Source organism: Rhinatrema bivittatum, chromosome 3, assembly GCF_901001135.1.
Source record: "Rhinatrema bivittatum chromosome 3, aRhiBiv1.1, whole genome shotgun sequence".
Classification (NCBI taxonomy): Eukaryota; Metazoa; Chordata; class Amphibia; order Gymnophiona; family Rhinatrematidae; genus Rhinatrema; species Rhinatrema bivittatum.
Window position 1 is genome coordinate 502,465,022 of NC_042617.1, and position 25,084 is coordinate 502,490,105.

At 43.2% G+C, this 25,084-nt stretch overlaps 1 protein-coding gene across 2 annotated transcripts in view; it reads right to left on the reverse strand.

Moving 5' to 3' along the window:
- BLK (BLK proto-oncogene, Src family tyrosine kinase) overlaps positions 1 to 25,084 on the reverse strand; it is a 210,407-nt gene that overhangs the window by 128,465 nt on the left and 56,858 nt on the right. For both annotated transcript variants that reach the window (XM_029596142.1, XM_029596141.1), the window contains exons 4-6: positions 8,659 to 8,752; positions 3,894 to 3,992; positions 635 to 738 (exon numbers count right to left, since the gene is read on the reverse strand). In XM_029596142.1, the coding sequence (XP_029452002.1) occupies positions 635 to 738; positions 3,894 to 3,992; positions 8,659 to 8,752 (297 nt within the window). The remainder of the gene's footprint in view (positions 1 to 634; positions 739 to 3,893; positions 3,993 to 8,658; positions 8,753 to 25,084) is intronic.

Sequence of the window (25,084 nt, forward strand, 5' to 3'; positions counted from 1 at the left end):
CAGAAGAAGTCTATACCTTTTCTCTGGGCAAAGAAGGAAATGGCTTGTGGGAGAAAGTGTAGTGTGTCAGTGAGTTCAGAAGCCTTAAGCTGAATTTCTGTACAAGTTACTTGGGAAGGATTGAAAGAACTGTTTCTGATTTTGCATTATTTGGCTTGGGTTTTTCAACTTTTCTTGTAATTGCTGGAACCTGACTATTATTTTCAGTAAACTCTTTTTTTTCTGTTTGGAACACAACTTTTGGAGTGGACTGTTTTATTTTTAGGGACTAGTAGATCTCCTAGTGATCCTTCAGGTTTGTTCCTATCCCTAACTCATAGATCCTGTGCTCCCCCCATCCTGTGTTAGAGGTTCAGCAATCTGCAGGACTGGGAAGTGTGGACCCTCCGCAGAGAGGGGATTACATTGCTAAAACAGTAAAGTAATAAAAACTTGACGTCATCCTAAAAGTGCTAAGAAACCAATAAACAAAAAACCACACAAGCAGAGGAGTGGGTATAATACTCCCTATTGGGAAAGCTCAGAAAATGAAAAGCAGCCAGATGACCTGATACAAGCCACAGAATTATCTGTGCACAAACATTCAGAGCAGCAATAAAGCAAGGCTTCTAAAGAAATGTGAGATGTGTCCCACCTGTGCTTGTTTCACTCTTCCTGACAAGAAACGTGCCCGGCTTGTTGCCAGGGGCCATTAAATGCCGTTCCGCATCTTTTCGGGAGAAGGTTTTGAAAAACCAACTGGAAAACAAAATACACAGTTAATATTGTAATGGTTCTTATGGGTTATAATTTCCATGTATCTATAGTAGGACTTCCCAAACCTGTTCTGGGGACCCCACAGCCAGTTGGGTTTTCAGGATATCAACAATGAATATGCATGAGATCAATTTGCATATTATGAGTCTCCATGATATGCTGATTTATCTCATGCATATTCACTATGGGTATCCTGAAAAGCCAACTAGCTGTGGGGATCCCCAGGACAGGTTGGGGAAGCCCTGAGCTATACCCTTTACTATTGCTTATGCTTTCAGCTAAGGACATCTATATTTTCAATAATGGAATAGTATTAGCTTTTCTTTGAATATTAGTTCCAAATAACCTTGTAATAGTATCTCTGGATTATCAAGACACCAGAATGATAAAGACAAATTTTATTTTAGCTGCAACTCTACAAAATGTAATGAATGAAATGATATGTTTTGCTTGAATTGCTTAATAGTATATATACTGTTGCTTATAGTGCTTATAAGACAAATCATCTACTATAATAAAGAGTAAAATTGTGCCATGCCTGCATCGCTGGTATGCTAATTAAGCTCCACCCCTTCCTCCCTGTTGTCTCCAGCTCTGCTCCTCTCTCCCTGTATGGAACTTGAGCCCACCCTGGATGAGAAACATTGGCGGCAGTGGGACACGTCATGGCACATTCCTCTTCTTTTGGCTCTCTTGCCCCCAGAAGAGAGGCATCTTTGGTGGCAATGAGATGGGGCATTGCTTCAAGCACCTGCTCGCTTGCTTGCCTACTTGCCACGGCCAACCTGATGCCCTCACTCATCCTCCATGGCTGGAAGAAGATGGAGGTCCATGGCCTTGAAGATCTTTGGGCCGTGTCCTCCTCCTCCACTGCTGGTGCCCGAATGTCACACTTTCAACCATGCAGTTCAAAGCATGACTTGGGGCCCGGCAGCGGAGGAGGAATATGCAGCCCGAGGTTCTGCAAAGCCGCAGTCCTCTATCTTTTTCCAGCCATGGAGGACAGAGTGTGATGGGATCCAGGGTGGAAGGAAGTGAATGAGTGAGTATAGGGGAGGGAGTAAATAAGGTTGAGTAGTGGGGAGAGAGAGAAAGAGGGTGAGAGATGGGAGACAATGAGAGTGAGTTAGAGAGAGATGGGATCATGGGGATGGTGAGTGAGTGGAAGTGGGAGTAAAGGAGGGTGAGCGAGGGGATCATGGAGGAGTTGAATCAATGAGCGTGAGTTGGGGAGAGGGAGAGTGTGGGTGAATGAGGGGATTCTGGGAGGAAGTGAATGGGGGAGGGGGCATTAACAAGGGAGAATAAGGGGAATGGGAGAAGGAGAGTAAACCTGGGATGGTGAAGAATCAGGTGGGGGGATGTGAACACCAGACACTGAGGAGATACAGAAGGGAAGTGAACAAGGAAGAGAAAGGTGATGGTGGAGAAAGGCAGTAAATGAGCGAGAGTATGGGGATATGGGGCAGAGAATGAGGGATTTGTAGAGCAAAGAGTAAACTAGGGTGAATGTGGGGTTTGTGGGGGAACCAGGGAGAGTGAGGAGATCAAAGGGACTTTGGAATGGGGGATAAGGGAAAGAGGGGCTAGGCTTGTGACTCTACTACCACACATCTGGAGTGTGTTCTTCCCACACTTCCCACACTAGGCCCCTGTCCTTTGACAGACCTTTACTACCAGTTATCATATAAGGTCCCTTCCTTCAAGACATCATAGTCTAATTACTAAACATCTTCCCAGAGACCCAAAATGGGAAAAATCTTTTAGTACATCTGGCCCTAAGCCTTGCTATCTTTTGACCAGCAGTAGGACCTACTGATAGCTTTCATATGGTTGGAAGTCTGTGACTTTTCAAGGTTATTCACTGTACTGAGTGAAGCATATTCAGAGACACGTATACTGTGCAATGCTTTCTGTACTAATGAATGCCCATAGAAACCCTAAGCAATATGTTAGCAAGTTAGTCCATTAAGTCTGAGTGCATAGCGTGCAAAATGAAACGAAGTAGTTCTATTTGTGCAAATTGTACAGATTAACTTTCTTACAGAATAAGAGACAGATAACAATGTATCTATTAATTTACATTACTGGCAGGAAATATGAAAAAGCCTACAAAATGTTACAAGTTAAACAAATGATTTGATTTAATGACTGCATATTTCTATTTCTACTTTTCCCCAGTATAAAAATAACAGTGAGTAGACCAAACCTTTAACTATTTACATGATGTGAAGGGTGGGTAAAGTGTTGGAATGCTCCCAAATGATTGTCATTGATTATTACTTTTGTGTGAAGGTTAATGAATTATAAAATGCAAGGAAGAATCCCTGCTCTGTGACTGGTTCCAGAAGCCTACACCTTGTACCGATGCCTCAGTAGAATGGTACAGGCCAAATTCAAACATTTTAAATATAAATCATTTTATAATTGTGATATTGTATTGAGAATGTCGGTATATAAAAATCCGAAATAAATATTATAGGGGTATATGTTGTAATTGAATATTGGCACTTTCTAGGTGGAATGCATAGGGAAATGAAGGACATGGGGATGGCCCACATAGGAGACATGTGTGTGGTCTGTGAGAAAAACCAATTACAAAGCAAAATGCAAAGACTGATAAGAAATGATCGATGTCTTCTCTCAAAGTATTGTGGGGAGATGAAAATAGAATGGAAATTTCGCCCCAAAAGGAAGAAGGAGAACAGATGTTGGGGTACAGGGGTCTAGGGAAAGGAAGCCAGACCAGAGTGACACATTTAGAAATGATCAGTACTTGGCAAAGGAAATCAGGAAAAACTGTATGTAAGCCTTGTAAGATTGTGATATAGGTAGGGAAGGAGGATTTTAAGGTGTCTAGTGTTTCTTACTGTCACTGTATTCTCCTTCCCAGACACTTTTATTGTGATTGGCCAATCATTTATTTACTATAATAAACATTTTTCCTAAATTTCTAAAATGTCTCTGAGTCTTGTATCTGTTATACTGGGGCTAAAAACCATACAATAACCAAGGCATGCTGATACCCCCCCAAAAATGCTGTGACCACCATGTCTCACTGGCTAAACATTTTCATCTCAAATTGTGTTTGAATTTTGGTTGTTTTAGAGTATCTAAAGCTTGCCGTGAACACCCACCTTTCCACCTCCAAGGTATCAACTTGTGCAACGAAATTAGAGGGGATATATCCTTCCCTCCCAGTGGAAAGGGACTTGGCCAGCCACCAATCTTCTTTTCTAAAAATGACAATTAAAAAGAATAACATAAGGACAACTGATGGACTGATGCTGTGAGGGCTTATGTAATTTTCAGCTGTTCTGTTTATTTATTTAAAAGTGTTTGTATACCGCTTTCACAAATAAAAATGTAATCAAAACGGTTTACAGTTTAAAACATTCATTATCTGCTTAAAAAAATAATAAAATAGACAAAAATTCAGCAAGTCTAACAAACAAGAAAAACAGAATTCTCTTATAAGTGCATTAGAAAAGTGCCACAACTCGCATTAATCATTAGGTGGTATTGGGGAGAGCAGGGGAGTATGGGTAGGTAAATGGTATATGAGGTAGGTAGTAGACTCGGAAGGATAGGGTGAGGGGAACTTTGTGATCGTTTGAAGGGGGAATGTTAAATGCTTTATGAAATAAGTAGGTTTTTAAGGATTTCTTAAATTCTGTTCACTAGCACAATTTATTATATCCCTCTAATTTAATTACATTTTTAGATTGAGCATCAGGGTGCAAAATATTTGTATTATGCTTCACTCCTGACAAACATGACACAATTCCGCTCTTGACTGTCACAGCTACTTCAATATTTAAAAGGCTGCAGAAAATTTCCTGCCTTTGTTTAGATCCTACATTTTTTCATGCAACTGATGGGGTTGAAACAGCTCCTGATGTGCAAGCAGAGAACCTGATAAATTGTACTTCAGTTAGGTGCTTTTCCAAGTTTGAGGGATTTTCAGATTTTACCCAGATCTGCTAGAACAAATCAGCAGACTTGGAGACATTTTTGGAGCAGATTCCAAAAATTAACTGTTGATCATTCAAAAAATTCAAAGCAGTTTTGCAAATCTAATAAAATCTGCTTTGCATTTTTGAAAATTGGAAGCATGTTTTTAAAGTCCATTGGATTTCTTAAACATTTTCAATAAACCTTCAGAAATTATCCAGATTCTTGAAGTTCTCATATCTCTAGAAACTGGAAAATAGTGAAGCAGCTAGGCAGAGTCCCAGTTACCGAGGGTGACAAGATGTTAGGCGAAAATCACTCCAGCCCCTTCCTCTTGCAGTTAAGTGGGAAGGGGAAGGTTTTGCAGGGGGAAATGTGTGGAGGTTGGGAAGGTGCTGGTCTGCCATTGACTGGCTGCCTCAGGGAATTATATGGATTGAGAGGGGTGAGGAGAGAAAAGGAACTGATGATGTTTGATCTCCCTACTTTTCTCTCCCTTGGCCATTGCAGCACCCAATCTCTCATCCCTTGTTGGAAGTGTTTAATAAGTAAAGGGATTGTTATGTGAATGCTATTGCAGCAATTGAATTTTTGCGTTGGGGTACCTGAGGTAACTAAGGTTATGCATAGATTGGTTAATGCTTCTGTTTGACCACTTTGTCCCACTGGCAGGGGAGATTTTAAGGGTGAGATAAGTACTGCAATGGAATGAGATTGTGATGGCAGCCCAGCTAGTGATATGGTGGGGGGCTTGGGGTACGGATGTGGTCCTCTGAAGGCTGTTGGGATTGACTGATTGACTTTAGGCTGCTTAGCTAGTAATATGATGAATAGCAGTGTAGGAGAGGCTAATAGAGTGGCTACTAATTGGTTCGGGTGTCATTACTGCATCACAATAGCTGTGGTCTATATGTTTATATTCCAAAAATGATATTTATGTGGTTATTTGCGGGGTTGGATGTGAGAGGTCTGTGGGAGAAGAAGAGCAGAATCAATTACAGAAGCTCCTGTTATCCTCTTTTGACTAACTTGCATGCACTCAAAATCTCCTGTATGTTCTAAGTTTCTAAGTCTTCAATAAGAAGGAGCCCAGCATTTTCAGTACTCAATTCAAGAAAAGAGGGGGAAAACACAGATGATCCTCAGTTGTGAAGAGAGGTATCAACTAAGGTCTATGGCAATGTATTAGGAATAGGAAGTAATTTAGGCAGACCTAGTGGGACCTATGGTTTTTATCTGCCATCACATTCTGTGTTTCAAGATCAGGCCTAGTGAATCTGAATCTCTAATGCATCAACAACAACAAGTCTCCAGCAAAATCTCCTGAAAATACACAGCTTAGCCCCAAAAGCCTGCACAGAAACTGTGCCCTTGGTAGTAGAGCAGTTCCTATAACAGCCATTAATTTTATATTTGTATAGCAAGGCACACTTCAGACTAGAGGTCTGTGCTGATTTCTTTCTTGTCAGTAGCTATGCATTTAAAAGGTTGAACTGTATCCTATGAATACTTAGAAAGGGTAATTTTATAAATGTGTACAGAAAAGTAAATCTGCATGTACTTTTTGGGGCGGATTTTCAGAGCCCTGCTCGCGTAAATCCGCCCAAAACCGGGCGGATTTACGCGAGCAGGGCCCTGCGCGCCGGGAAGCCTATTTTACATAGGTCTCCCGGCGCGCGCAGAGCCCCGGGACTCGCGTAAGTCCCGGGGTTCTCGGAGGGGGGCGTGTCGGGGGCGTGTCGGGGGCGGGCCCGGTCGTCGCGGCGTTTCGGGGGCGTGTCGGCAGCGTTTTGGGGCGGGTACGGGGGCGTGGCTATGGCCCGGGGGCGTGGCCGCGCCCTCCGTACCCGCCCCCAGGTCGCGGCCCGGCGCGCAGGAGTCCCGCTCGCGCGCGGGGATTTACGCCTCCCTCTGGGAGGCGTAAATCCCCCGACAAAGGTAGGATGGGGGTTTAGACAGGGCCGGGCGGGTGGGTTAGGTAGGGGAAGGGAGGGGAAGGTGAGGGGAGGGCAAAGGAAAGTTCCTTTCTAGGCCGCTCCGATTTCGGAGCGGCCTAGGAGGGAACGGGGGTAGGCTGCGCGGCTCGGCGCGCGCAGGCTATACGAAATCGATAGCCTTGCGCGCGCCGATCCAGGATTTTAGCCGATACGCACGACTACGCGTGTATCTACTAAAATCCAGCGTACTTTTGTTTGCGCCTGGAGCGCAAACAAAAGTAGGCTATTCGCGCTCGTCTGAAAATCTACCCCATAGGGGGTAATTTTCAAAAGGAGTTACATGCGTAAATGTAGCTACTATTGTAGCAATTTTCAAAAGCCATTTACTCAAGTAAAGTGCACTTATGTGAGTAAATCCTATAGACAAGTCAATGGCATATATTGTAGCAATTTTCAAAAACCCACTTACTCAAGTAAAGTGAATTTACTCCAGTAAACCTGGTTTTTACTCGAGTAAATGCTTTTTAAAATCAGGCCCATAACTTGCTTTGCAAATTCTCTCCTAAATGCCCGAGTATGAGCCCAGCTTAACTCTTTGGATGGTGTAACTTATGCGGGTGAATTTACATGCATGCCTTTTAAAATCAAAACGCATGCATATAAGTTCCAACTCTGCCCCAGGAAAACTGCAAAACTAGTTAATGCGTATACTCTTACTTGCACTGAGCATCTACTAATAATCACCATTTACGCACATAAAACTGGGATTTATGCATGTAAATAACTTTGAAAATCAGACCCAAAAGGGGAGCAGGATTCTATATACTTTAATTTTTTTTGTCTGTTTTCATTGTTTTATTTATAAATGTACTAGTTTTACTTGCTTCATAATTTTGATAATGCAAGCTATAACTTTTCTAAATAAATAAATATATGTATAATAAACTGAGCCCTTGAAAAGCATGGGTGCAATAATGTTGTAAATTTTGCAATTTTCTGGATCCCTTGAATTATTTTTTGATTACATTTTTTTTACTGCAGTTACTGTAATCTTTTCATATTTTTTGAGGCTTCATACCATGTGCATTTGATTAGGCTCTTGTCTTCCACAAACATGAACAGAAAATTAGGGAAACTAAGGGTCTCCCAGCTATGATGAGAAAGATAGAATGATATTTTATTCCTAAGTAAATACATTTCAGAATAATTTACATTTTTCCTGTAGTACTTAAGAAAGTTTTCTGCAGTTTCCTAGTGATATGAGTCTTCAGCATCTACACTGTTTTTATTTATTTTTATTTAGATTTATATTCCACTTTTTGCACTTTTTTCAGCACTTCAAAGTGGATTACATTCAGGTACTGTAGGTATTTCCCTATCCGCAGAGGGCTTACAATCTAAGGGGGTTATTTTCCAAGAGGATCGCACGCGATAAGGGACGTTTCGCATGCGAAACCAAGATGGGGCGGAGTCGGGGCGGCGTCAGCCCCGGAAGAAGAGGAGTCGGGGCGGCACCGGGGCTGATGCTGCGAACACGGCGCTGACAGCGAAAGGTAAGCACCTTTATCGCTGTCAGTTTCGCGCCAACTAACTACACCTTTTATGGTGTAGTTAGTTGGCGCGACGCCGGCAGCGATTGCACCACGGAGGTGCAATTGTTGCTGGCTATCACAGGACCGCACCCCCCGTTTCGGCCCCCCCCTCTTTACCGCCGAATTCACTATGGCTTGTAGCATTAGTGAATCCAGCCCTAAGTTTGTACCTGAGGCAATGGAGGGTAAAGTTACACTGTTACATAAACCTTTGCTTACTCTCTTTCAAGGTTCACAGACTTAAAAATGGATGTCTCACAGCTCTTGATCATAAAAATAGCCTTAAGTAATTGGTTAACAAGCCTAGAATCAGAATTTTATTCAGAGGCGATAAGATTATCATTGACCTTTTATGCACAGCACATGAGTGTATAAAGACATCTCTTACAGTGAGAGACCAGTATACAAGAAGTACTTACTCAGTTAGAATTTTGAGCTTTTCTCCTTTGCATAGCGGCAAATTATCATTATTTACGGGTGCATAATCATATAGGGCAATAACAAATTTCTCTTCTGAAAGAAATAGATGACAGTATATGTTTAAAGCATAACAAAATAAAGTTGAAGTGGTCTACTCATACAAAACTACCCGAGACTACATCAATAAGCGAGATCTGAACAATGCAAAGCGCATACAAAATTCCAGGACATACAGTGTGAGAACACAGGCTATCATGAAACTGTCAATGATATTTATCTGTCTCAAATTGTGTATGGGTGTGTGTGTGTGCAGGTGTGGGTCTGTCTCAAGCTGCGTGTGTGTGTGTGTGCGCAAGCAAGCGTGTGTCTGTCTCAAGCTGTGTGTGAGGGGGGGTGTGGGGGGGGGGGTGTGCAGGCCTGTGTGTATTTATTTATAGAATTTCTCTCACTCCTCTAAAAACTACTCAGAGGGAGGTACAGAAATACGTGAAATTACAGTCATTAACAAAATAATCCAAATTTGAAATAAAAGTAAAATGTCTCATTCAGATGCATGCTAGAAATCAGAGAAATAAGTTACTATAAACAGCTGCAGCACATTAACAAGATACATGTGTATATTGTATATATATTTGCTCACACAGTAGAATCTCTCCGTTACATCATTCTCACGCTTAAAACCCTATATTATATTAAGTGAAAGAGAAAATAAAAATTACTGAAAATGTGGTCAAACTCAAATAGCTTATCATGCATATTAATTGGGGCTATCTATAGGGTTTGTGTAGTGGGTCCTATAGCATTTTGGCAGTGCTCTTCTGAGCTACTTCTCATCTCTCATCCCATTTTCTCAATGTTCTTGCAAAAGTGTGACTTCTCAAACTGGCGGGGTTAGTATTAATAGGAATACACTGAGAAAGTAGACCAGTCATACTTGTCTTAACAAGATGTAAAAATCCATTTGTCATGTATGAATTAATTAGTCTGAGAACACTGGTGCATTTAAGGGCTGAAAGAAATAGATGAAGGGATAATATAATTTAAAATTAAGCATTGTTTTATACGTGAATTCAACAAAAAGTAATGTTTAATACTGAATGAACAAGAATGGGTTAAGAAAATTGGCTTTATTTGGAAAGTTGCTTTTAAATAGTATATTAATTAACCATTACCAAATCAGGAATGACATTTAAAGGACAGTCAATGAGTTTTGACATCTCTACATATACAGCCAAATTTTCAAAACTATCCAAAGTACACTATTTTCATGCGTAAATGGGTGAGCATAGATTTATAGAAACATAGAAACATAGAAATAATGTTGCGTCCATCGGTCACAGTCGGCTGCGACCGCACTGCCTTACCTTTTTTCTTCCCTTTTCCTCCTCTTTGGGCAAGATGGCTGCCTCTGGTGCCGAGAGCCAAAGCCCTCGGCGTCTCCAACTCAACATGGGAGTTCCAGACCGCCATGGTTCTTCCTGTGGCCTCCTAGGGCGCGCACGCGCACATTGCTACATACATATACACATCATGGCGGGAACCTTGTGGAGGCTTTAAATACCCAAAATACTTTTGGGTATTTAAAGCCTCCACAAAAGCTACCACCTTGAGTTAGCAAGGACTTCGGTTCAAGCTTCTCTGACCGCTCTAAGCTGCTCACTTAGATGCCTCGCTAACCTCTGGGGATCTCGCTGCTTACGAAGCTCTAGACACCCGCTCCTCAGGAGTCTCTCGCTTCCAACTTCCCTTCGAGGTTATTCTCTAATCAAGAAAACCGCTCCTCGGGGGTCTTTCTCTCATTTCTACTTGCAGGATTGAACTACCTGGTACTTGCGCCTCGAGGGCCTGCTGGTCTACTATCCTGCACCTCGGACCTTCGGTCTCACCATCTTCACTACCAAAAAGACAGCGCACTATGCTTCCATGAGTCCCTCTATGATCCGGTACTCCAACTCCACCCACCAGGCTTGGCGTTTGCCCGCACTGCAGGTTGCTGTCTGTCTAGGACATCTGGGTGAGAATACATCATCTGAGACTGTTGAATGTATTGGCACCTTGCGGATTAGTGCCTTACCTCTCTCCATCATACCATCTATCTACAGCAGTACAATAAAGCTTTCCATTTCCAGTGTCTGCTCTCTGCATTCAGCCTATTGCTGTGGTTCCCCACGGGGCCCCTCCCCGAGGGAGGAGTCATTTCCACAGTGACCAAAGGTCCACAATGCCCCAAACACAACAAATTGCTAACTCTATAGACTCGGTGCAGCTCGCGGCCTTGCAGGCCATTCCTGGCCTAGCCCAGCAGATCAAGGAACAACAAAAGTCTTTGGAGAGCCTAGCTACTGCCTTCAATCAGTTACATGCTCAACTGAATTCTTCAGCAACTCCTGTGAAAGAAGTGCTGTCTCCAGTGGTGACCCTCAAGACCACTGTACCCTTATCTACGCCTACCCACTTTACAGTGAAGCCAAGATGTGTAGAGGGTTTATTAATCAATGCAGCATGCATTTTTTCATTACAGCCGACCCTCTTTCCCACTGAAGCCTCCAAGGTTACCTTTTTCCTATCATTTCTAGAGGGACGAGGTTTGGCGTGGGCTTCACCGTTATGGGAATGTGAAGATCTTAACCTGAATAACCTATCAGGATTTCTCAAACTTTTTAAGTCTGTGTTTGATGACCCGGATCACCAGACTGTCGCTGGATCTGCTTTGCTCAATCTCCAGCAAGGTAACAAGCCATTCAAACTTTGCTATCAATGCGTAGTGGTATAACTGTACACCCCTGTTATATGTAAACCGGCATGATGTGATTGTATCATGAATGCCGGTATATAAAAATTTTAAATAAATAAATAAATAAAATAACTCGATGATATATTAATCTTCTCCCAAGATCTGCAAACTCATCAGGAGGATGTCAAGAAAGTTTTAAGACATCTGCGTGAGTACCATCTATACGCAAAGCTTGAAAAGTGCGAATTCCACAAAGAGTCTGTACCCTTCCTGGGGTTTTAAACATTAGAATCCGAACTACATTGGGACATTAGATGTCTTCATGCCATATTCATGGTGGCCTCAACTCTTGCTTAAAGGACAAATTGGTGGCTCATGATTTGCCTGATACCCTTGAGTCCTTGATGGAATTGGCCAGGAGAATCGACCGCCATATCTGAGACCGAACTCAGGAGGCTAAGAGTCCACAAAAGTCCATAGTGGGGGCTACCTATCCTAAACCTGTGCCTACTGCTTCCAGTCTATCGTCAACTTCCTTAGAAGAGGAAGAGCCTATGCAATTAGGCCGAAGCCACTTAACTTCCAAGGAAAGACGTTTTCGCACATGGAGTTATGCCACGCCATCCAAACTTGTCCCATCTGTCTGGGAAACTGACGGGCCTAGGATCTGCAGGAGGACTTCTCCTGGGCCTTACATCTCCTACTCCTCCATTATCACTACTAATATCTCTGCTCTGCGGAGGTCTTGAATTTAAGACTCTTTCTCTCATTGATTCATGTGCTGGAGGTAACTTTATTCTGAAGCTCTTAGTTGAACATCTACGGATTCCTACCACACAAATAGCTAAGCCTTTGCTATTATCATCTATCCATGGAGAACCACTTCCTGGAGAAGTTTCTTTAATCACCCAGGCCATTGGCCTGTGCACTGGAGCTTTACACTCTGAATCCATCCCATTTTTAGTATTGGAAAAGGCCATGCATCCGGTGGTACTGGGCCTGCCTTGGCTTCAAGATCATATGCCTCAATTTAATTGGGCCACATTGGAACTGTCCTGGTGGGGGCCTGACTGTCACGGCCGGTGCCTTGTGGAGGTTTCACCGCTCATCTGCATGCCCACTACACCATTGTTACCTTGCTTACTTCCTCAATATGCTTCCTTCCAGGATGTTTTTCCAAAACAAGCAGCAGATGTACTTCCACCACACAGAGTATTTCACTGCACCATAAATCTGAAGTCTAATTCAGAGCCTCCCAAAGGAAGAGTCTACCCTCTGTCAGTAACTGAGTCTAAAGCCATGTCCAACTACATACAAGAGAACCTAGAGAAGGGATTCATCAGACCCTCCAAATCTCCTGCTGTTGCAGGCTTCTTTTTTGTTGGAAAGAAAGATGGCACCTTACACCCCTGCATCGATTATAGGGGATTAAATGAGATCACCATCAAGGAAAAGTATCCACTGCCCTTAATATCTGAACTGTTCGACAGGCTCCAGGGAGCCAAGATATTCTCCAAATTGGACCTTAAAGGAGCTTACAATTTGGTGTGTATTCGTGAAGGAGACGAAGGGAAGACTGCTTTTAACACCCGTGACGGACACTTCGAATATCTCATCATGCCCTTTGGATTAAGTAACCCACCTGCAGTCTTTCAAAATATGATGAACGACATCCTAAGGGACTTACTTTATCAATGCGTTGTGGTATATCTCGATATATTAATCTTCTGCCAAGATCTGCAAACTCATCAGGAGGATGTCAAGAAAGTTTTAAGACGTCTGCGTGAGTACCACCTATACGCAAAGCTTGAAAAGTGCAAATTCCACAAAGAGTCTGTACCCTTCCTGGGGTACATTGTTTCTAAGAATGGGTTTCAGATGGACCCCAAGAAATTAGAAAGTATCCGGGACTGGCCCCAACCTACGGGTTTGAAGGCTCTGCGCCGCTTTTTGGGCTTTACCAATTACTATCGATCCTTCATCAAAAACTACTCTTCATTGAAGGTCCCTCTAACTGCTATGACCAAGAAGGGAGCCAATCCTGCCAATTGGTCTCCAGAAGCCATATCAGCCTTTCTGCTGCTCAAAGAAGCTATTCAAAAGAAGCCGTGCCTCCGCCATGCTGACCCACATCGTCCATTCATTGTTGAGGTTGACTCATCAGACGTTGGAATGGGAGCGGTTTTAAGCCAGTATAGCGAATCTAATATGCACCATCCTTGCTCTTTCTTTTCAAGACAGTTCTTGCCTGCTGAAAGAAACTATGGAATCGGGGACAAAGAACTACTCGTAACCAAGCTGGCCTTCGACGAATGGAGCCTTGGCTAGAAGGCGCACAACATCAAATAGTAGTGTACACTGATCACAAGAATTTTGAGTACCTCAGACATGCTCAACGACTCAACCACCGTCAAGCAAGATGGTCCCTCAGGATGTGGCAGATGAACCCCGTCACATCATTGACCCCAGTACAGTGGTTCTTGCAGCTACTCATATGGTACCCGCCAGGAAGACGGTGGTGGCCAGAAATCTAAGGAAAACACTGTTGAGGTAGGCACACGATTCCCATCTGGCAGGCCATCTGGGACAGAGTCGTACCTTAGCTATGTTATAGCGGTACTATTGGTGACCAACCATGAAAAAGGATGTACAAGCTTATGTGGGTTCTTGTGCTGTCTATGCCAAGCAGAAACCTCCAGCCAGATGTCCTTGGGGTTTGTTATAACCTCTACCATTGCCGGATGAACCCTGGACCCATATAGCTACTGACTTCGTGGTAGACCTGCCACCGTCCAATGGAAACAATACCATTTGGGTCACAGTTGACCACTTCTCCAAAATGGCACATTTTGTAGCGTTACCAGGATTATCCTCTGCTACAGAATTAGCTAAACTCTTCATCAAATACAAGATGTGGAATTTTACTGTTTTCAATTTATGGTTGCAAGAAAATAAAAAACAGTTTAAAAAAAAACAAAACACATCTTCCGTCTTCATGGGATGCCCAAGCATATCCTATCCGACAGAGGAGTTCAATTTACTGCGAAGTTTTGGAGAGCCTTATGTCAAAAATTTGACATCACCTTGGATTTAACCTCCGCTTACCATCCTCAGTCTAATGGTCAGTCTGAGAGAATGAATAGGACACTAAAATGATTTCTATGTTCCTATGTTAATTCCCGACAGAATGATTGGGCTGAACTATTGCCTTGGGCAGAATTTGCCATCAACTCACATTCTGCTACATCTACAGGATCTTCTCCCTTTCAGCTCATCAATGGATGACAGCCACTGCCTCCTCTGCCAATTCCGTTATCAGTGGCTTCTCCTGCTGCACAGATCACTGCAGCAGAGCTATCTCAACTGTGGAAGCAAACAAAGGAGTTACTACTCAAAGCAAGACAGAAGGCAAAAAGAACTTACGATGCCCATCATCGAAAGGCACCACAATTTCAGCCTGGAGATAAAGTCTGGTTAAGTACCAAGTACCTTCATCTAAAACTTCCTTCAGCACGTTTTGCTCCTCGCTATGTTGGACCCTTTGCTATCCTTCGGCAATTAGGGAATCTGACGTACAGTTTGAAACTACCTCCATCAATGAAGATTCACAATGCATTCCATGTCTCTCTGTTAAAACCACTGATGATCTCCGAGTTATCCAAAAAGACACCAGAACCCACCAGTCTGGACACTGAGGATGACATTGAATATGCCGTGGATGACATCCTGGATGTCCATAAGAGAGGCAAGACATGGGAGTATCTCATCTCCTGGGAGAACTATGGACCAGAAGAGAACTCATGGGAACCGCTGTCCAATGTCACTGACAAAGACCTGGTATGTCAATTCCACCTGGCACACCCGCGGAAACCCAGACCACCTGGAAGAGGTCTTGGAGGGGCCTGTTAAAGGGGGGTACTGTTGCGTCCGTCAGTCGCAGACAGCTGCGACCGCTCTGCCTTACCTCTTTTCTTCCCTTTTCCTCCTCTTTGGGCAAGATGGCTGCCTCCGGTGCCGAGTGCTGAAGCCGTCTGCGTCTCCAACTCAGCATGGGTGTTCCAGACTGCCATGCTTCTTCCTGTGGCCTCCTAGGGCGCACGCGCGTGCACGTTGCCTACGTTCATATACACGTCATGGCAGGAACCTTGTTGGCGGCCCCACCACATGACGTCAATACCTTCGGGTATTTAAAGCCTCCACAAACGCTACCACCTTGAGTTAGCAAGGACTTCGGTTCAAGCTTCTCTGACCGCTCTAAGCTGCTCACTTAGACGCCTCACTACCCTCCGGGGATCTCTCTCCTTACGAAGCTCTAGACACCCGCTCCTCGGGGTCTCTCGTTTCCAACTTCCCTTTGGGGTTATTCTCTAACCAAGACAACCGCTCCTCGAGGGCCTGCCGGTCTGCTATCCTGCACCTCGGACCTTCGGTCCCACCATCTTCACTACCAAAAGGACAGCGCACTACGCTCCCGTGAGTCCCTCTACGATCTGGTACTCCAACTCCACCCACCAGGCTTGGCGTTCGCCCGCACTGCGGGTTGCTGGCTGTCTAGGACATCTGGGTGAGAATACATCATCTGAGACTGTTGAACATATTGGCATCTTGCGGATTAGTGCCTTACCTCTCTGCATCATACCATCTATCTACAGCAGTACAATAAAGCTTTCCATCTCCAGTGTCTGCTTTCTGCGTTCAGCCTATCGCTATGGTTCCCCACGGGGCTCCTCCCCATGGGAGGAGTCATCTCCACAGTGACCAAGGGTCCACAATGCCCCAAACACAACAATGATGGCAGAAAAGGACCAATGGTCCATCCAGTCTGCACAGCGAGCTTCCCATGGTAGTACCTGCCACTCTGTGGAAGTTGCTCCCATGTATCAGTCAGTTTTGCTTGACATGCTTTGCTTATGGATTTGGCCTTAGAAGCAGTCCTGTGTTTTTGTCTGTGCATCAATACCACAGACTGTAAAAAAGTCATAGCTCATGTTGGTTGTCTGTGAATCCAAATTCCTCTTTCCCTCCACCCAACCCCCCTCCTTCAAAGCAGAAAGTGATATTGCAGTTGCATGGAAAGCATCAAAACTTATTGGTTAATGGTAGTAATCCGATGCCTTCTGATAAGGGTAGTAACTGCTGCTCTGTGTAGGTTATCCCCATGCTTCCCAGTCCCCCAGACCGTAAAAGACAGGGCCCTCGTTGGTTGCTGTCTGAATCCAATTCCCCTAAGCAGAGAGCAATGTTGGAGTTTCATCAAAAGTAACAAGGCTTTTTGATTAAAGGTAATAACCGCCACACCAGCAAGTTACCCCCATGCATGCTTTCTTTGTTTCCTTTAGGACTTGTTCGTAGAAGCAGTCCTGTGCTTTTTCCCTTGTGTCTGCATATCAGTTTCCCTTATGTCTGCTTATTAATATCCCAGACCATGGAAATCGGGGCTCTGAATCCTTCTCCCTGCCATTTAAGCGAAGAGCAATATTGCAGTTGCATTAAAAGCAAGAAAGCCTATTGGTTAAGGGTAGTAATTTCCATGCCTTATGCCGTATCAGCGTTACCCTCTGCATGCTTATCTCATTTCCGTCTTTAAGCCTTTAGAGATCCATAATGTATATCCTATGCCCTTTGAATTCTTTGACTGTTTTCTTCTTCACCATCTCCTCCGGAAGGGCATTTCAGGCCTCCACCACCCTCTCTGTGAAGAAATATTTCTTGATGTTGGTTCTATGTCATTCCCCCAAGGAGTTTCATTTTGTGACCCCTAGTTCTATTGTTTTCTTTCCAACAGAAAAGGTTTGACATCCATACATCATTGAAACTCTGAAGGTATCATATCCCTGCACCTAATCTCTTCCAGGGTATACATATTCAGATCCTTCAATCTCTCTTCATAGGTCTTCCGATACAGGCCCCACACCATTTTCATCGCCATTCTCTGGACTGCCTCCATCCTCTCTCTATCCTTTTTAAGAGATGAGCTCAAGAACTGAACACAATACTCCAGGTGAGGCCTCACCAAGGACCTGAACAAAGGCATTATCACCTCCTTGTCAGATTGCTCTGCCATCTTCAGATCCCCAGACATTATCACCACAAGATAATATCTGGGGTTCCCTCTCTTGGTCCATGCACATCAGTCTTTCACTCCCCATCACATACAGCTCTTTTAGACTACTGTATCCCAGATGCATGACTCTCCACTTCTTGGCACTGAATCCCAGCTGCCAAATCTTCAACCACTCTTCAAGCTTTCTTAAATCACTATTCATTCTCTTTATTCCTTCAGGCATGTCCATTCAATTGCAGATCTTTGTGTCATCCGCAAATAGACATACTTTACCTTATATCCCTTCCACAATGTTGCTTACAAAGATATTGAATAGAACCACTCTCAACACTGATCCCTGTGGCACTCAGCTTAACATGGCTCTTCAGAGTAGGTTCCATTTACCATTACATGCCATCTCCTATCAATCAACCAGTTTGTAATCCATGCCACCATCTTGACACTTATTCCCAAACTGCTCATTTTATTCTCAAGCCTTCTACGCTGGATCATATTAAAAGCTTTGCTGAAATCCAAGATCACATTGAGAGCTCTTCATCAATCCAGATTTGTCTGTTGGGACATTCCCCCGATGAATCCATGCTGCCTCAGGTCCAGGAACCCACCAAATTTTAGACAGTTCATTATCCTTTCCTTCAGCATTGTCTCCATTAATTTTCCCATCACTGATGTGAGAATAATCAGCCTGTAGTTTCCAGACTCCTTTCTGCTTCCACTCTTGTGAAGCAGGGCCACCACCGCTCTTCTCCAATCCCACTGCATCCACCCATTTCCATGGATCTATTGAACAGGTCATTCAGTGGACTCGCTAGCACATCTTTGAACTCCCTCAGTACCCTGGGATGTAAATCATCTGGCCCCATGGCCTTGTCCACTTTCAGTTTTGCCTAGCTCTTCCCATATAGCGCTATTTTTCAACAACAAAATAAGCAAACTACTAACTCAGCTGCCCCATAACATCACATCTACTTCAACACCACCTCAGACCGCCTTCAAAAATACCCGCTTAGAAGAACTGGAACTCACTTCTTCCATTGAGATCCAAGGTATACTACGGAAAATGAAGCCATCTTCTCACCCTTCGGATCACATCCCCTCGAAATTGCTCCTATCAATCCCTGACTCCATCGCCAAATCCCTGTCAGACATCATAAATTGCTCAATAACACAAGGATCTTACCCAGATGACCTAAAATTGGCCTCTCTCAAACCACTACTCAAGAAACCTAATCTAGATCCTAATGACCCAAACAACTACAGACCGATCGCCAACCTCCCTTTCATAGCCAAGATTATGGAGAAATTGGTGAACACCCGACTCTCAAACTACATTGAAGAAAATAACCTCCTATCCCCATCACAATACGGATTCCGCAAAACACTAAGCACGGAGTCCCTCCTCATCTCCTTAACAGATTACCTCATCCTGGGCCTCGATAAAGGTCAAGCCTTCTTACTGATCCTACTGGACCTTTCTTCAGCCTTTGACACCGTCAATCATTCCCTACTCATTAACCAGTTAGCCTCCATAGGTATCTCAGGCACAGCACTATCTTGGTTCATATCCTTTCTCAGCAACAGAGGATACAAGGTCAAGATCCAGAACAAAGAATCCTCTCTACACCCGTCGTCAGTAGGAGTCCCACAAGGGTCCTCCCTGTCTCCTACTTTATTTAACATTTACCTTATACCGTTATGCCAACTACTCACCGACCTCAACCTCAAACACTTCCTTTATGCGGACGATATCCAGGTCCTGATACCCATTAAGGATTCCTTCGCAAAAACGCTGGCTTACTGGGATACATGCCTTCAAAAAATTAAACTCCTCCTCACCAGCCTAAACTTGGTATTAAACTCCGGCAAAACTGAACTACTGCTCATCGCCTCAGAGAACAACACCATTACCTCTGCACAGCAAGCCACGCAAACAATCACACAAGTGAGAGACCTAGGAGTCCTAGTTGATAATCGCCTGAATTTCAAAGCCACTATTAACAAAACCACCAAAGACTGTTTCTATCAACTACAAGTGCTGAAAAGAATTAGACCTCTTTTCCATGCCCAAGATTTCAGAACCATTCTGCAAGCAATCATTTTTTCAAACTTAGACTATTGTAACACCATCCTACTTGGCCTTCCCGCTTCATACACCAAACCGCTTCAGATGGTGCAAAATGCAGCTGCACGAATTCTGACAAATACCAGGAGAAGGGACCACATAACCCCCATTCTAAAGAGCCTCCATTGGCTACCTATACACTTTAGAATAATATACAAGGCCATTCTTACCACATACAAAAACATCCACCAACTGGCTCCCATTGACCTACAGATCCCTCTCCAACTACACAATTCATCAAGACCGACAAGAGATGCATACAAGGGATCGCTACAGGTACCACCGCCCAAATCTACCAGACACAGCACACTAAGAGACCGAGCTTTCTCTACAGCCATCCCACCGTTATGGAACTCCATCCCCTCAAATCTCAGAATACAACCATGCATCTCAACCTTCAAAAAAAGACTAAAGACCTGGATATTCATACAAGCCTTCCCAGACGCCAATTGATCTAATACTTCCAAGCCACCCCTAATCTCCATCTACACTATGGTTGACCTTATCTTCTATCGTTTTACTTGTGTGAATTAATAACCTGTCCTTTCTCTTCCTTCTAAGCCAAGTTCTTATCACCTTGTTATATGTAACTGCCTTTTCAGCACCATTGTTATAGTTATGTTTACTTTGCACCCCTGTTTTATGTGAACCAGCATGATGTGACTGATGTCTTGAATGCCGGTATATAAAAATCTAAAATAAATAAAATAAATAAATATAAATAAATATATTCTGTTCTATAAACAGAGTTTCGTCTACCCCATCCCAATCTATGATCTTTCTACCAGCAACAGTCCTTCTCCAGGGTCTTCTTTAGTGAATACCGAACTGAAGTATTTGTTTAATATTTCTGCCATATCTTAGTCTCTCTCCACACAATGTTCCTTGTCTTCTTTCAATTTCACTATACCACTTTCTTCTTTCTCTGATTTATCTGAAAAATGTTTTATCACCTCTCTTTACCTCTTTAGCAATTTTTTCTTCCACTTAACCTTTTGCTTTCATGATTTCTTTTTTTATCTCCCTCAATTTCAGCAGGTATTCTTCCCTGTGTTCCTCTTTTTGGGATCCTTCATACTTTTTTAATGCTGTTCTTTTTGCCTTTATTTTTTCAGCCACATCCTTAGAGAACCAGATCGGTTTCTTTTTCCTTTTCCTTTTGTTTACTTTTCTAGCATATAGATTTGTTGCCTTTGTAATAGCTCCTTTCAATTTGGCCCACTGTTGGTTCACCTCACCCATTTTCTCCCAGTCTTCCAGTTCTTCCTCTAGGAACATTCCTATTTTGAGAAAGTCTGTTTTTGTAAAATTCAAAACTCGGGTCTTTGTGCGTCTTCTCTGTTTCCTGTTTGTAATATCAAACCATACTGTCTGATGATCACTGGTGTTCAGGTGGGCACTTACTCGGACATTTGAGACATTATCCCCATTTGTGAGCACTAGCTCAAGTATCATACCATCCCTCATAGCTTCCATTACCATTTGTTTGAACAGAGCTCCTTGAAAGGCATCCACTATCTCTCTTCTTCTTGTAGATTCTGCAGAAGGGATACTCCAGTCCACATCCAGCAAATTAAAATCTCCAACTAGCAACACTTCTCTCTTCTTTCCCACCTTTTAGATGTCTTTGACCAGACCTCTGTCCAGTTCTTCTGGTTAAGTCGGAGGCCTGTAGACCACAGCGATATAAATGGAAGCATCATCTTCTTTTCTTAGTATAGCTCATAATGCTTCTTCCCTACCCCATGTCCCTTGCATTTCAGTTGCTTGTATATTGTTTCTGACATAAAGAGCTACTCCTGCACCTTTTCTGTACTCTCTGTCCTTCCTAACCAAGTTTTCTAGAGATGGCCATATCCCAATTATGAGACTCAGTGAACCATATCTCTGTAATAGTAATGATGTCAAAATATCTGTTTCCAGCATTAGAGCCTGCAGGTCTGGGATTTTATTGCCTAGAATTTGGGAATTTGTGCTCATAGCTTTCCAGCTTCTCTCCTTGGACATCTTTTCTGCCCTATTCAGTTGATTTTTGTTAATTTCTTCACCCACTTCTTGGAGATGTTGGGGGTGACATTTCAATATCCTTTTGCCACCCCCATCCTCTATTTTAAATGCCTTATGCTATATGATTTGAATTTTTCACATAGGATCCTTTTTCCTGTCACAGACAGATATAAGCCATCTGTAACATAGAGCCTCTTACTGTTCTATACATGGCCCCAGTGCCCAATATAATCCAAAATATTCTTCCTTACACCAAGGTTTGAGCCATGTATTGAAATTATTTATATGGCTTAGCCTCTCCTTCCCTTTTCCATGAACAGGTAACACTTCTGAAAAGGCAATAGTCTTCACCATGTGCCTAATCTGCTTCCCCAGAGTCTGGAAATCTCTGTCAGCTTGGATGTTGTTTCTAGCAAGGTTATTTGATTCCAAAATGGATGATAAGGTGAACTTCAGAGTCCTTACTACTTCATTGATTGCATTGACTATCTGATTAGCATTTCTACTAGCTGAGGATCCAGGCTTTTAATTATAGTGTTCTCCTTGAAAAGAGCTCCCAAATTAATACGTCTGATCACTAAGTTTCCCAGGACAATGAGTTTTTTCTTATGGTTTTTGGTTGTGTTATGGAATTTCTATGTGTACTGGGTTTCTTTTTTCCTTTCTGATCTCACATCAGTCTCCATTGCTAGAGCTTCTTCATTTTCCAATACAGAGAAGGCATTTTGTACTTGTGTCACTTGAGAGAGTGGGTGTCTCTCCATCACAGGTTTTATCCTACCAGAACCCACTGTAATCAATTTATTCTTGGATTTCTTGATGCTCTATGCAAGTGGAGGAGGACATCTGGGCTGCACTATTGTGAACAATGGGTGGCTTTGGGTCACAGGTCTTATCCTACCTGAGCCAGTTGTGAACCTTATGTTTCTGGGTTTCTGAATCTTCTGGGGGGGGGGGGGGGAGAGCTTCCTGAATGCTGTAGAGTGGGTGAGACTTCCTTGGAGGTTGCTAATTCCTTTTTTATTTAGCTGATTCAGGTTTAAGGTGAGTTAACTCCATTTTCATTGAGAAGAGTTGTAAACAAATGACACAAGCTCTAAGCTTCCAGATGGTTTGTTTCAAGGCAAAGGCTCTACAGTTACATTTAATAATAGTCGTCTTGTTCATTTGATAGAGAACTCCTTTAAGCTGATAAAAAATTAGCAAATTATCTTGTTGCCAATTAAGTACTCCAGCAAGAATATATTAGAAGAGTAACCTCTAGGGTGGGTGGGGAGAAAGGTAGCTAGGGAGGGAATAAAGCAGAAAATAGAACAAGTTAGCAAGAAATCAGTCTATATTGTGGATAAACTAAAAATTCAACTTCTCTGGTCACAAGCACAGGTATGTATGTCTCTGGAGAGGCCCCTGAACAATTAATTTTACTATTATATACTAAATGAATCCCTGAAGTGCCTTGTGAGTCACCAGACCCAGAGGCTACCAGCTTTTTATTTTTTAACTTAAAAAAAAATACTAGACAGGGTTCTAAAGATACTAGCTAGATTAAATATAAGATGAGTTCAAATCATGCAAAAACAGAGGAAATAAAGCAGTCTATATTATGGCTAACAAACTAAAAATTCAACTTCTCTGATCACAAGTTCAGGTATGTGTCCAGCTCAGGTATATCGGGCGGATTTTAAAAGCCCTGCTTGCGTAAATCCGCCCGGATTTATGCAAGCAGGGCCTTGCACGCCAGCGTGCCTATTTTGCATAGGCCGCCGGCGCGCACAGAGCCCGGGACACACGTAGGTCCCGGGGTTTTTCGAAGGGGGCGTGTCGGGGCATGTCGGGGCGGGACGGATGACACGGAATTTCGGGGGTGGGACCGAGGGCGTGGCACCGGCCCGGGGGTGTGGTCGAGGCCTCCGGACCAGCCCCCCGGGTCGGAAGATGGAAGCGGACTGCTGGCGCGCGTAGATTTACGTCTGCTTCTCGCAGGCGTAAATCTAGGGACAAAGGTAAGGGGGGGGTTTAGATAGGGCCGGGGGGGTGGGTTAGGTAGGGGAAGGGAGGGGAAGGGAGGGGAAGGTGAAGGGAGGGCGAAAGGAAGTTCCCTCCGAGGCTGCTCCGATTTCAGAGCGGCCTCGGAGGGAACGGAGGCAGGCTGCGCGGCTCGGCGCTCGCAGGCTGCCCAAAATCGGCAGCCTTGCACGCGCCGATCCAGGATTTTAGAGGATACGCGCGGCTATGTGCTTATCTTATAAAATCCAGCGTACTTTTGTTTGCGCCTGCTGCGCAAACAAAAGTACACGATCGCACTTTTTAAAAAAATCTACCCCTTTGTGTTTTATGCTAGTGTTTTATAAACTGTGGTGGAAGCTGCAATTTATAAAATACTGAGTATTTCTTCCACAAACGTACACACATACGTTTCAGTATATGCATATATTTGTAAAGCAGGAACACACACACGTTTGCTAACCATTAAAAAAAAAAAAAAGTACATGCATATATTTTGTGCGCAAAATTATTTTTTTACCAATGTACATGTAAAAACCCATAATTAAATGTGGAGGCAGGTATTTTATAAAGTTTGTGTGTACAGCCTTATGAAAATACTTAGTTGTGCGCATACTTGGAATCACCAGTTCACTGTTATCTCTCCCAGTTTACCCAGACCTTCACCCAATTGACCTGCACTTTCTAGCACTTCACCTTGAATCTCTCTCAGTTCACCCAGACCTACACCCAAAAACTGCAGACAATAGACAAGTTGAATTTCAAATGCATTAGTCAATAAATAGGTGTGAAGTGTTTGGATGAGGTTGGTAATGTATGTGTGTGTATACCTCTTACAAAATAACAAAGGGCATGCATACTTATGAACCCCACCCTGAAACACCCTTAGACTACCCCTTCCCCCCTCCCCTCCAGTAAAATTTATGCATGATACTACATGTATGTGCATACTCTGGAAGTTTATACATTATCATATACAGTATGTGCATACATGCTACATATGCATGTACATGCTATTTTTATGAGCTCAAGTCCCGCATAACTCTGAAAATGCATCCAATAAGTGAAGTAGCTGAAATACAACATGATTTTCAATATCTAATTAGTGAAAAAAGCATTTCCCTGTTAAGTGCAGTGATTCAAATGATAACATATGCACGTATTTTACACTAAATGCTGCAGAAGTGCCAGAGTAATTTTGACGTATTGGTCTCAGAATTCCACACACTTTGCTGCAGAATCTCTCCTCCCACTACTGCAGAAATTTAGGGGATTAGTGCATCGCTTTCAAAAGAGGAAGGAATCTTATGCTGAGTCAGTTATACTGCCAGCGTAAATCAAGACTGAAAATTTGGCAGAAAGTTGTCATGTCCTTCCATATGTACTAAGAAGGGCTCTGTCCAACAATATCAGGAAATTTGCACACATAAAGTCAATTTGATAAAATCTTAGCCTGCGTATTGCGTAGAAGCTGGAAAAATTCTATGAATTTTG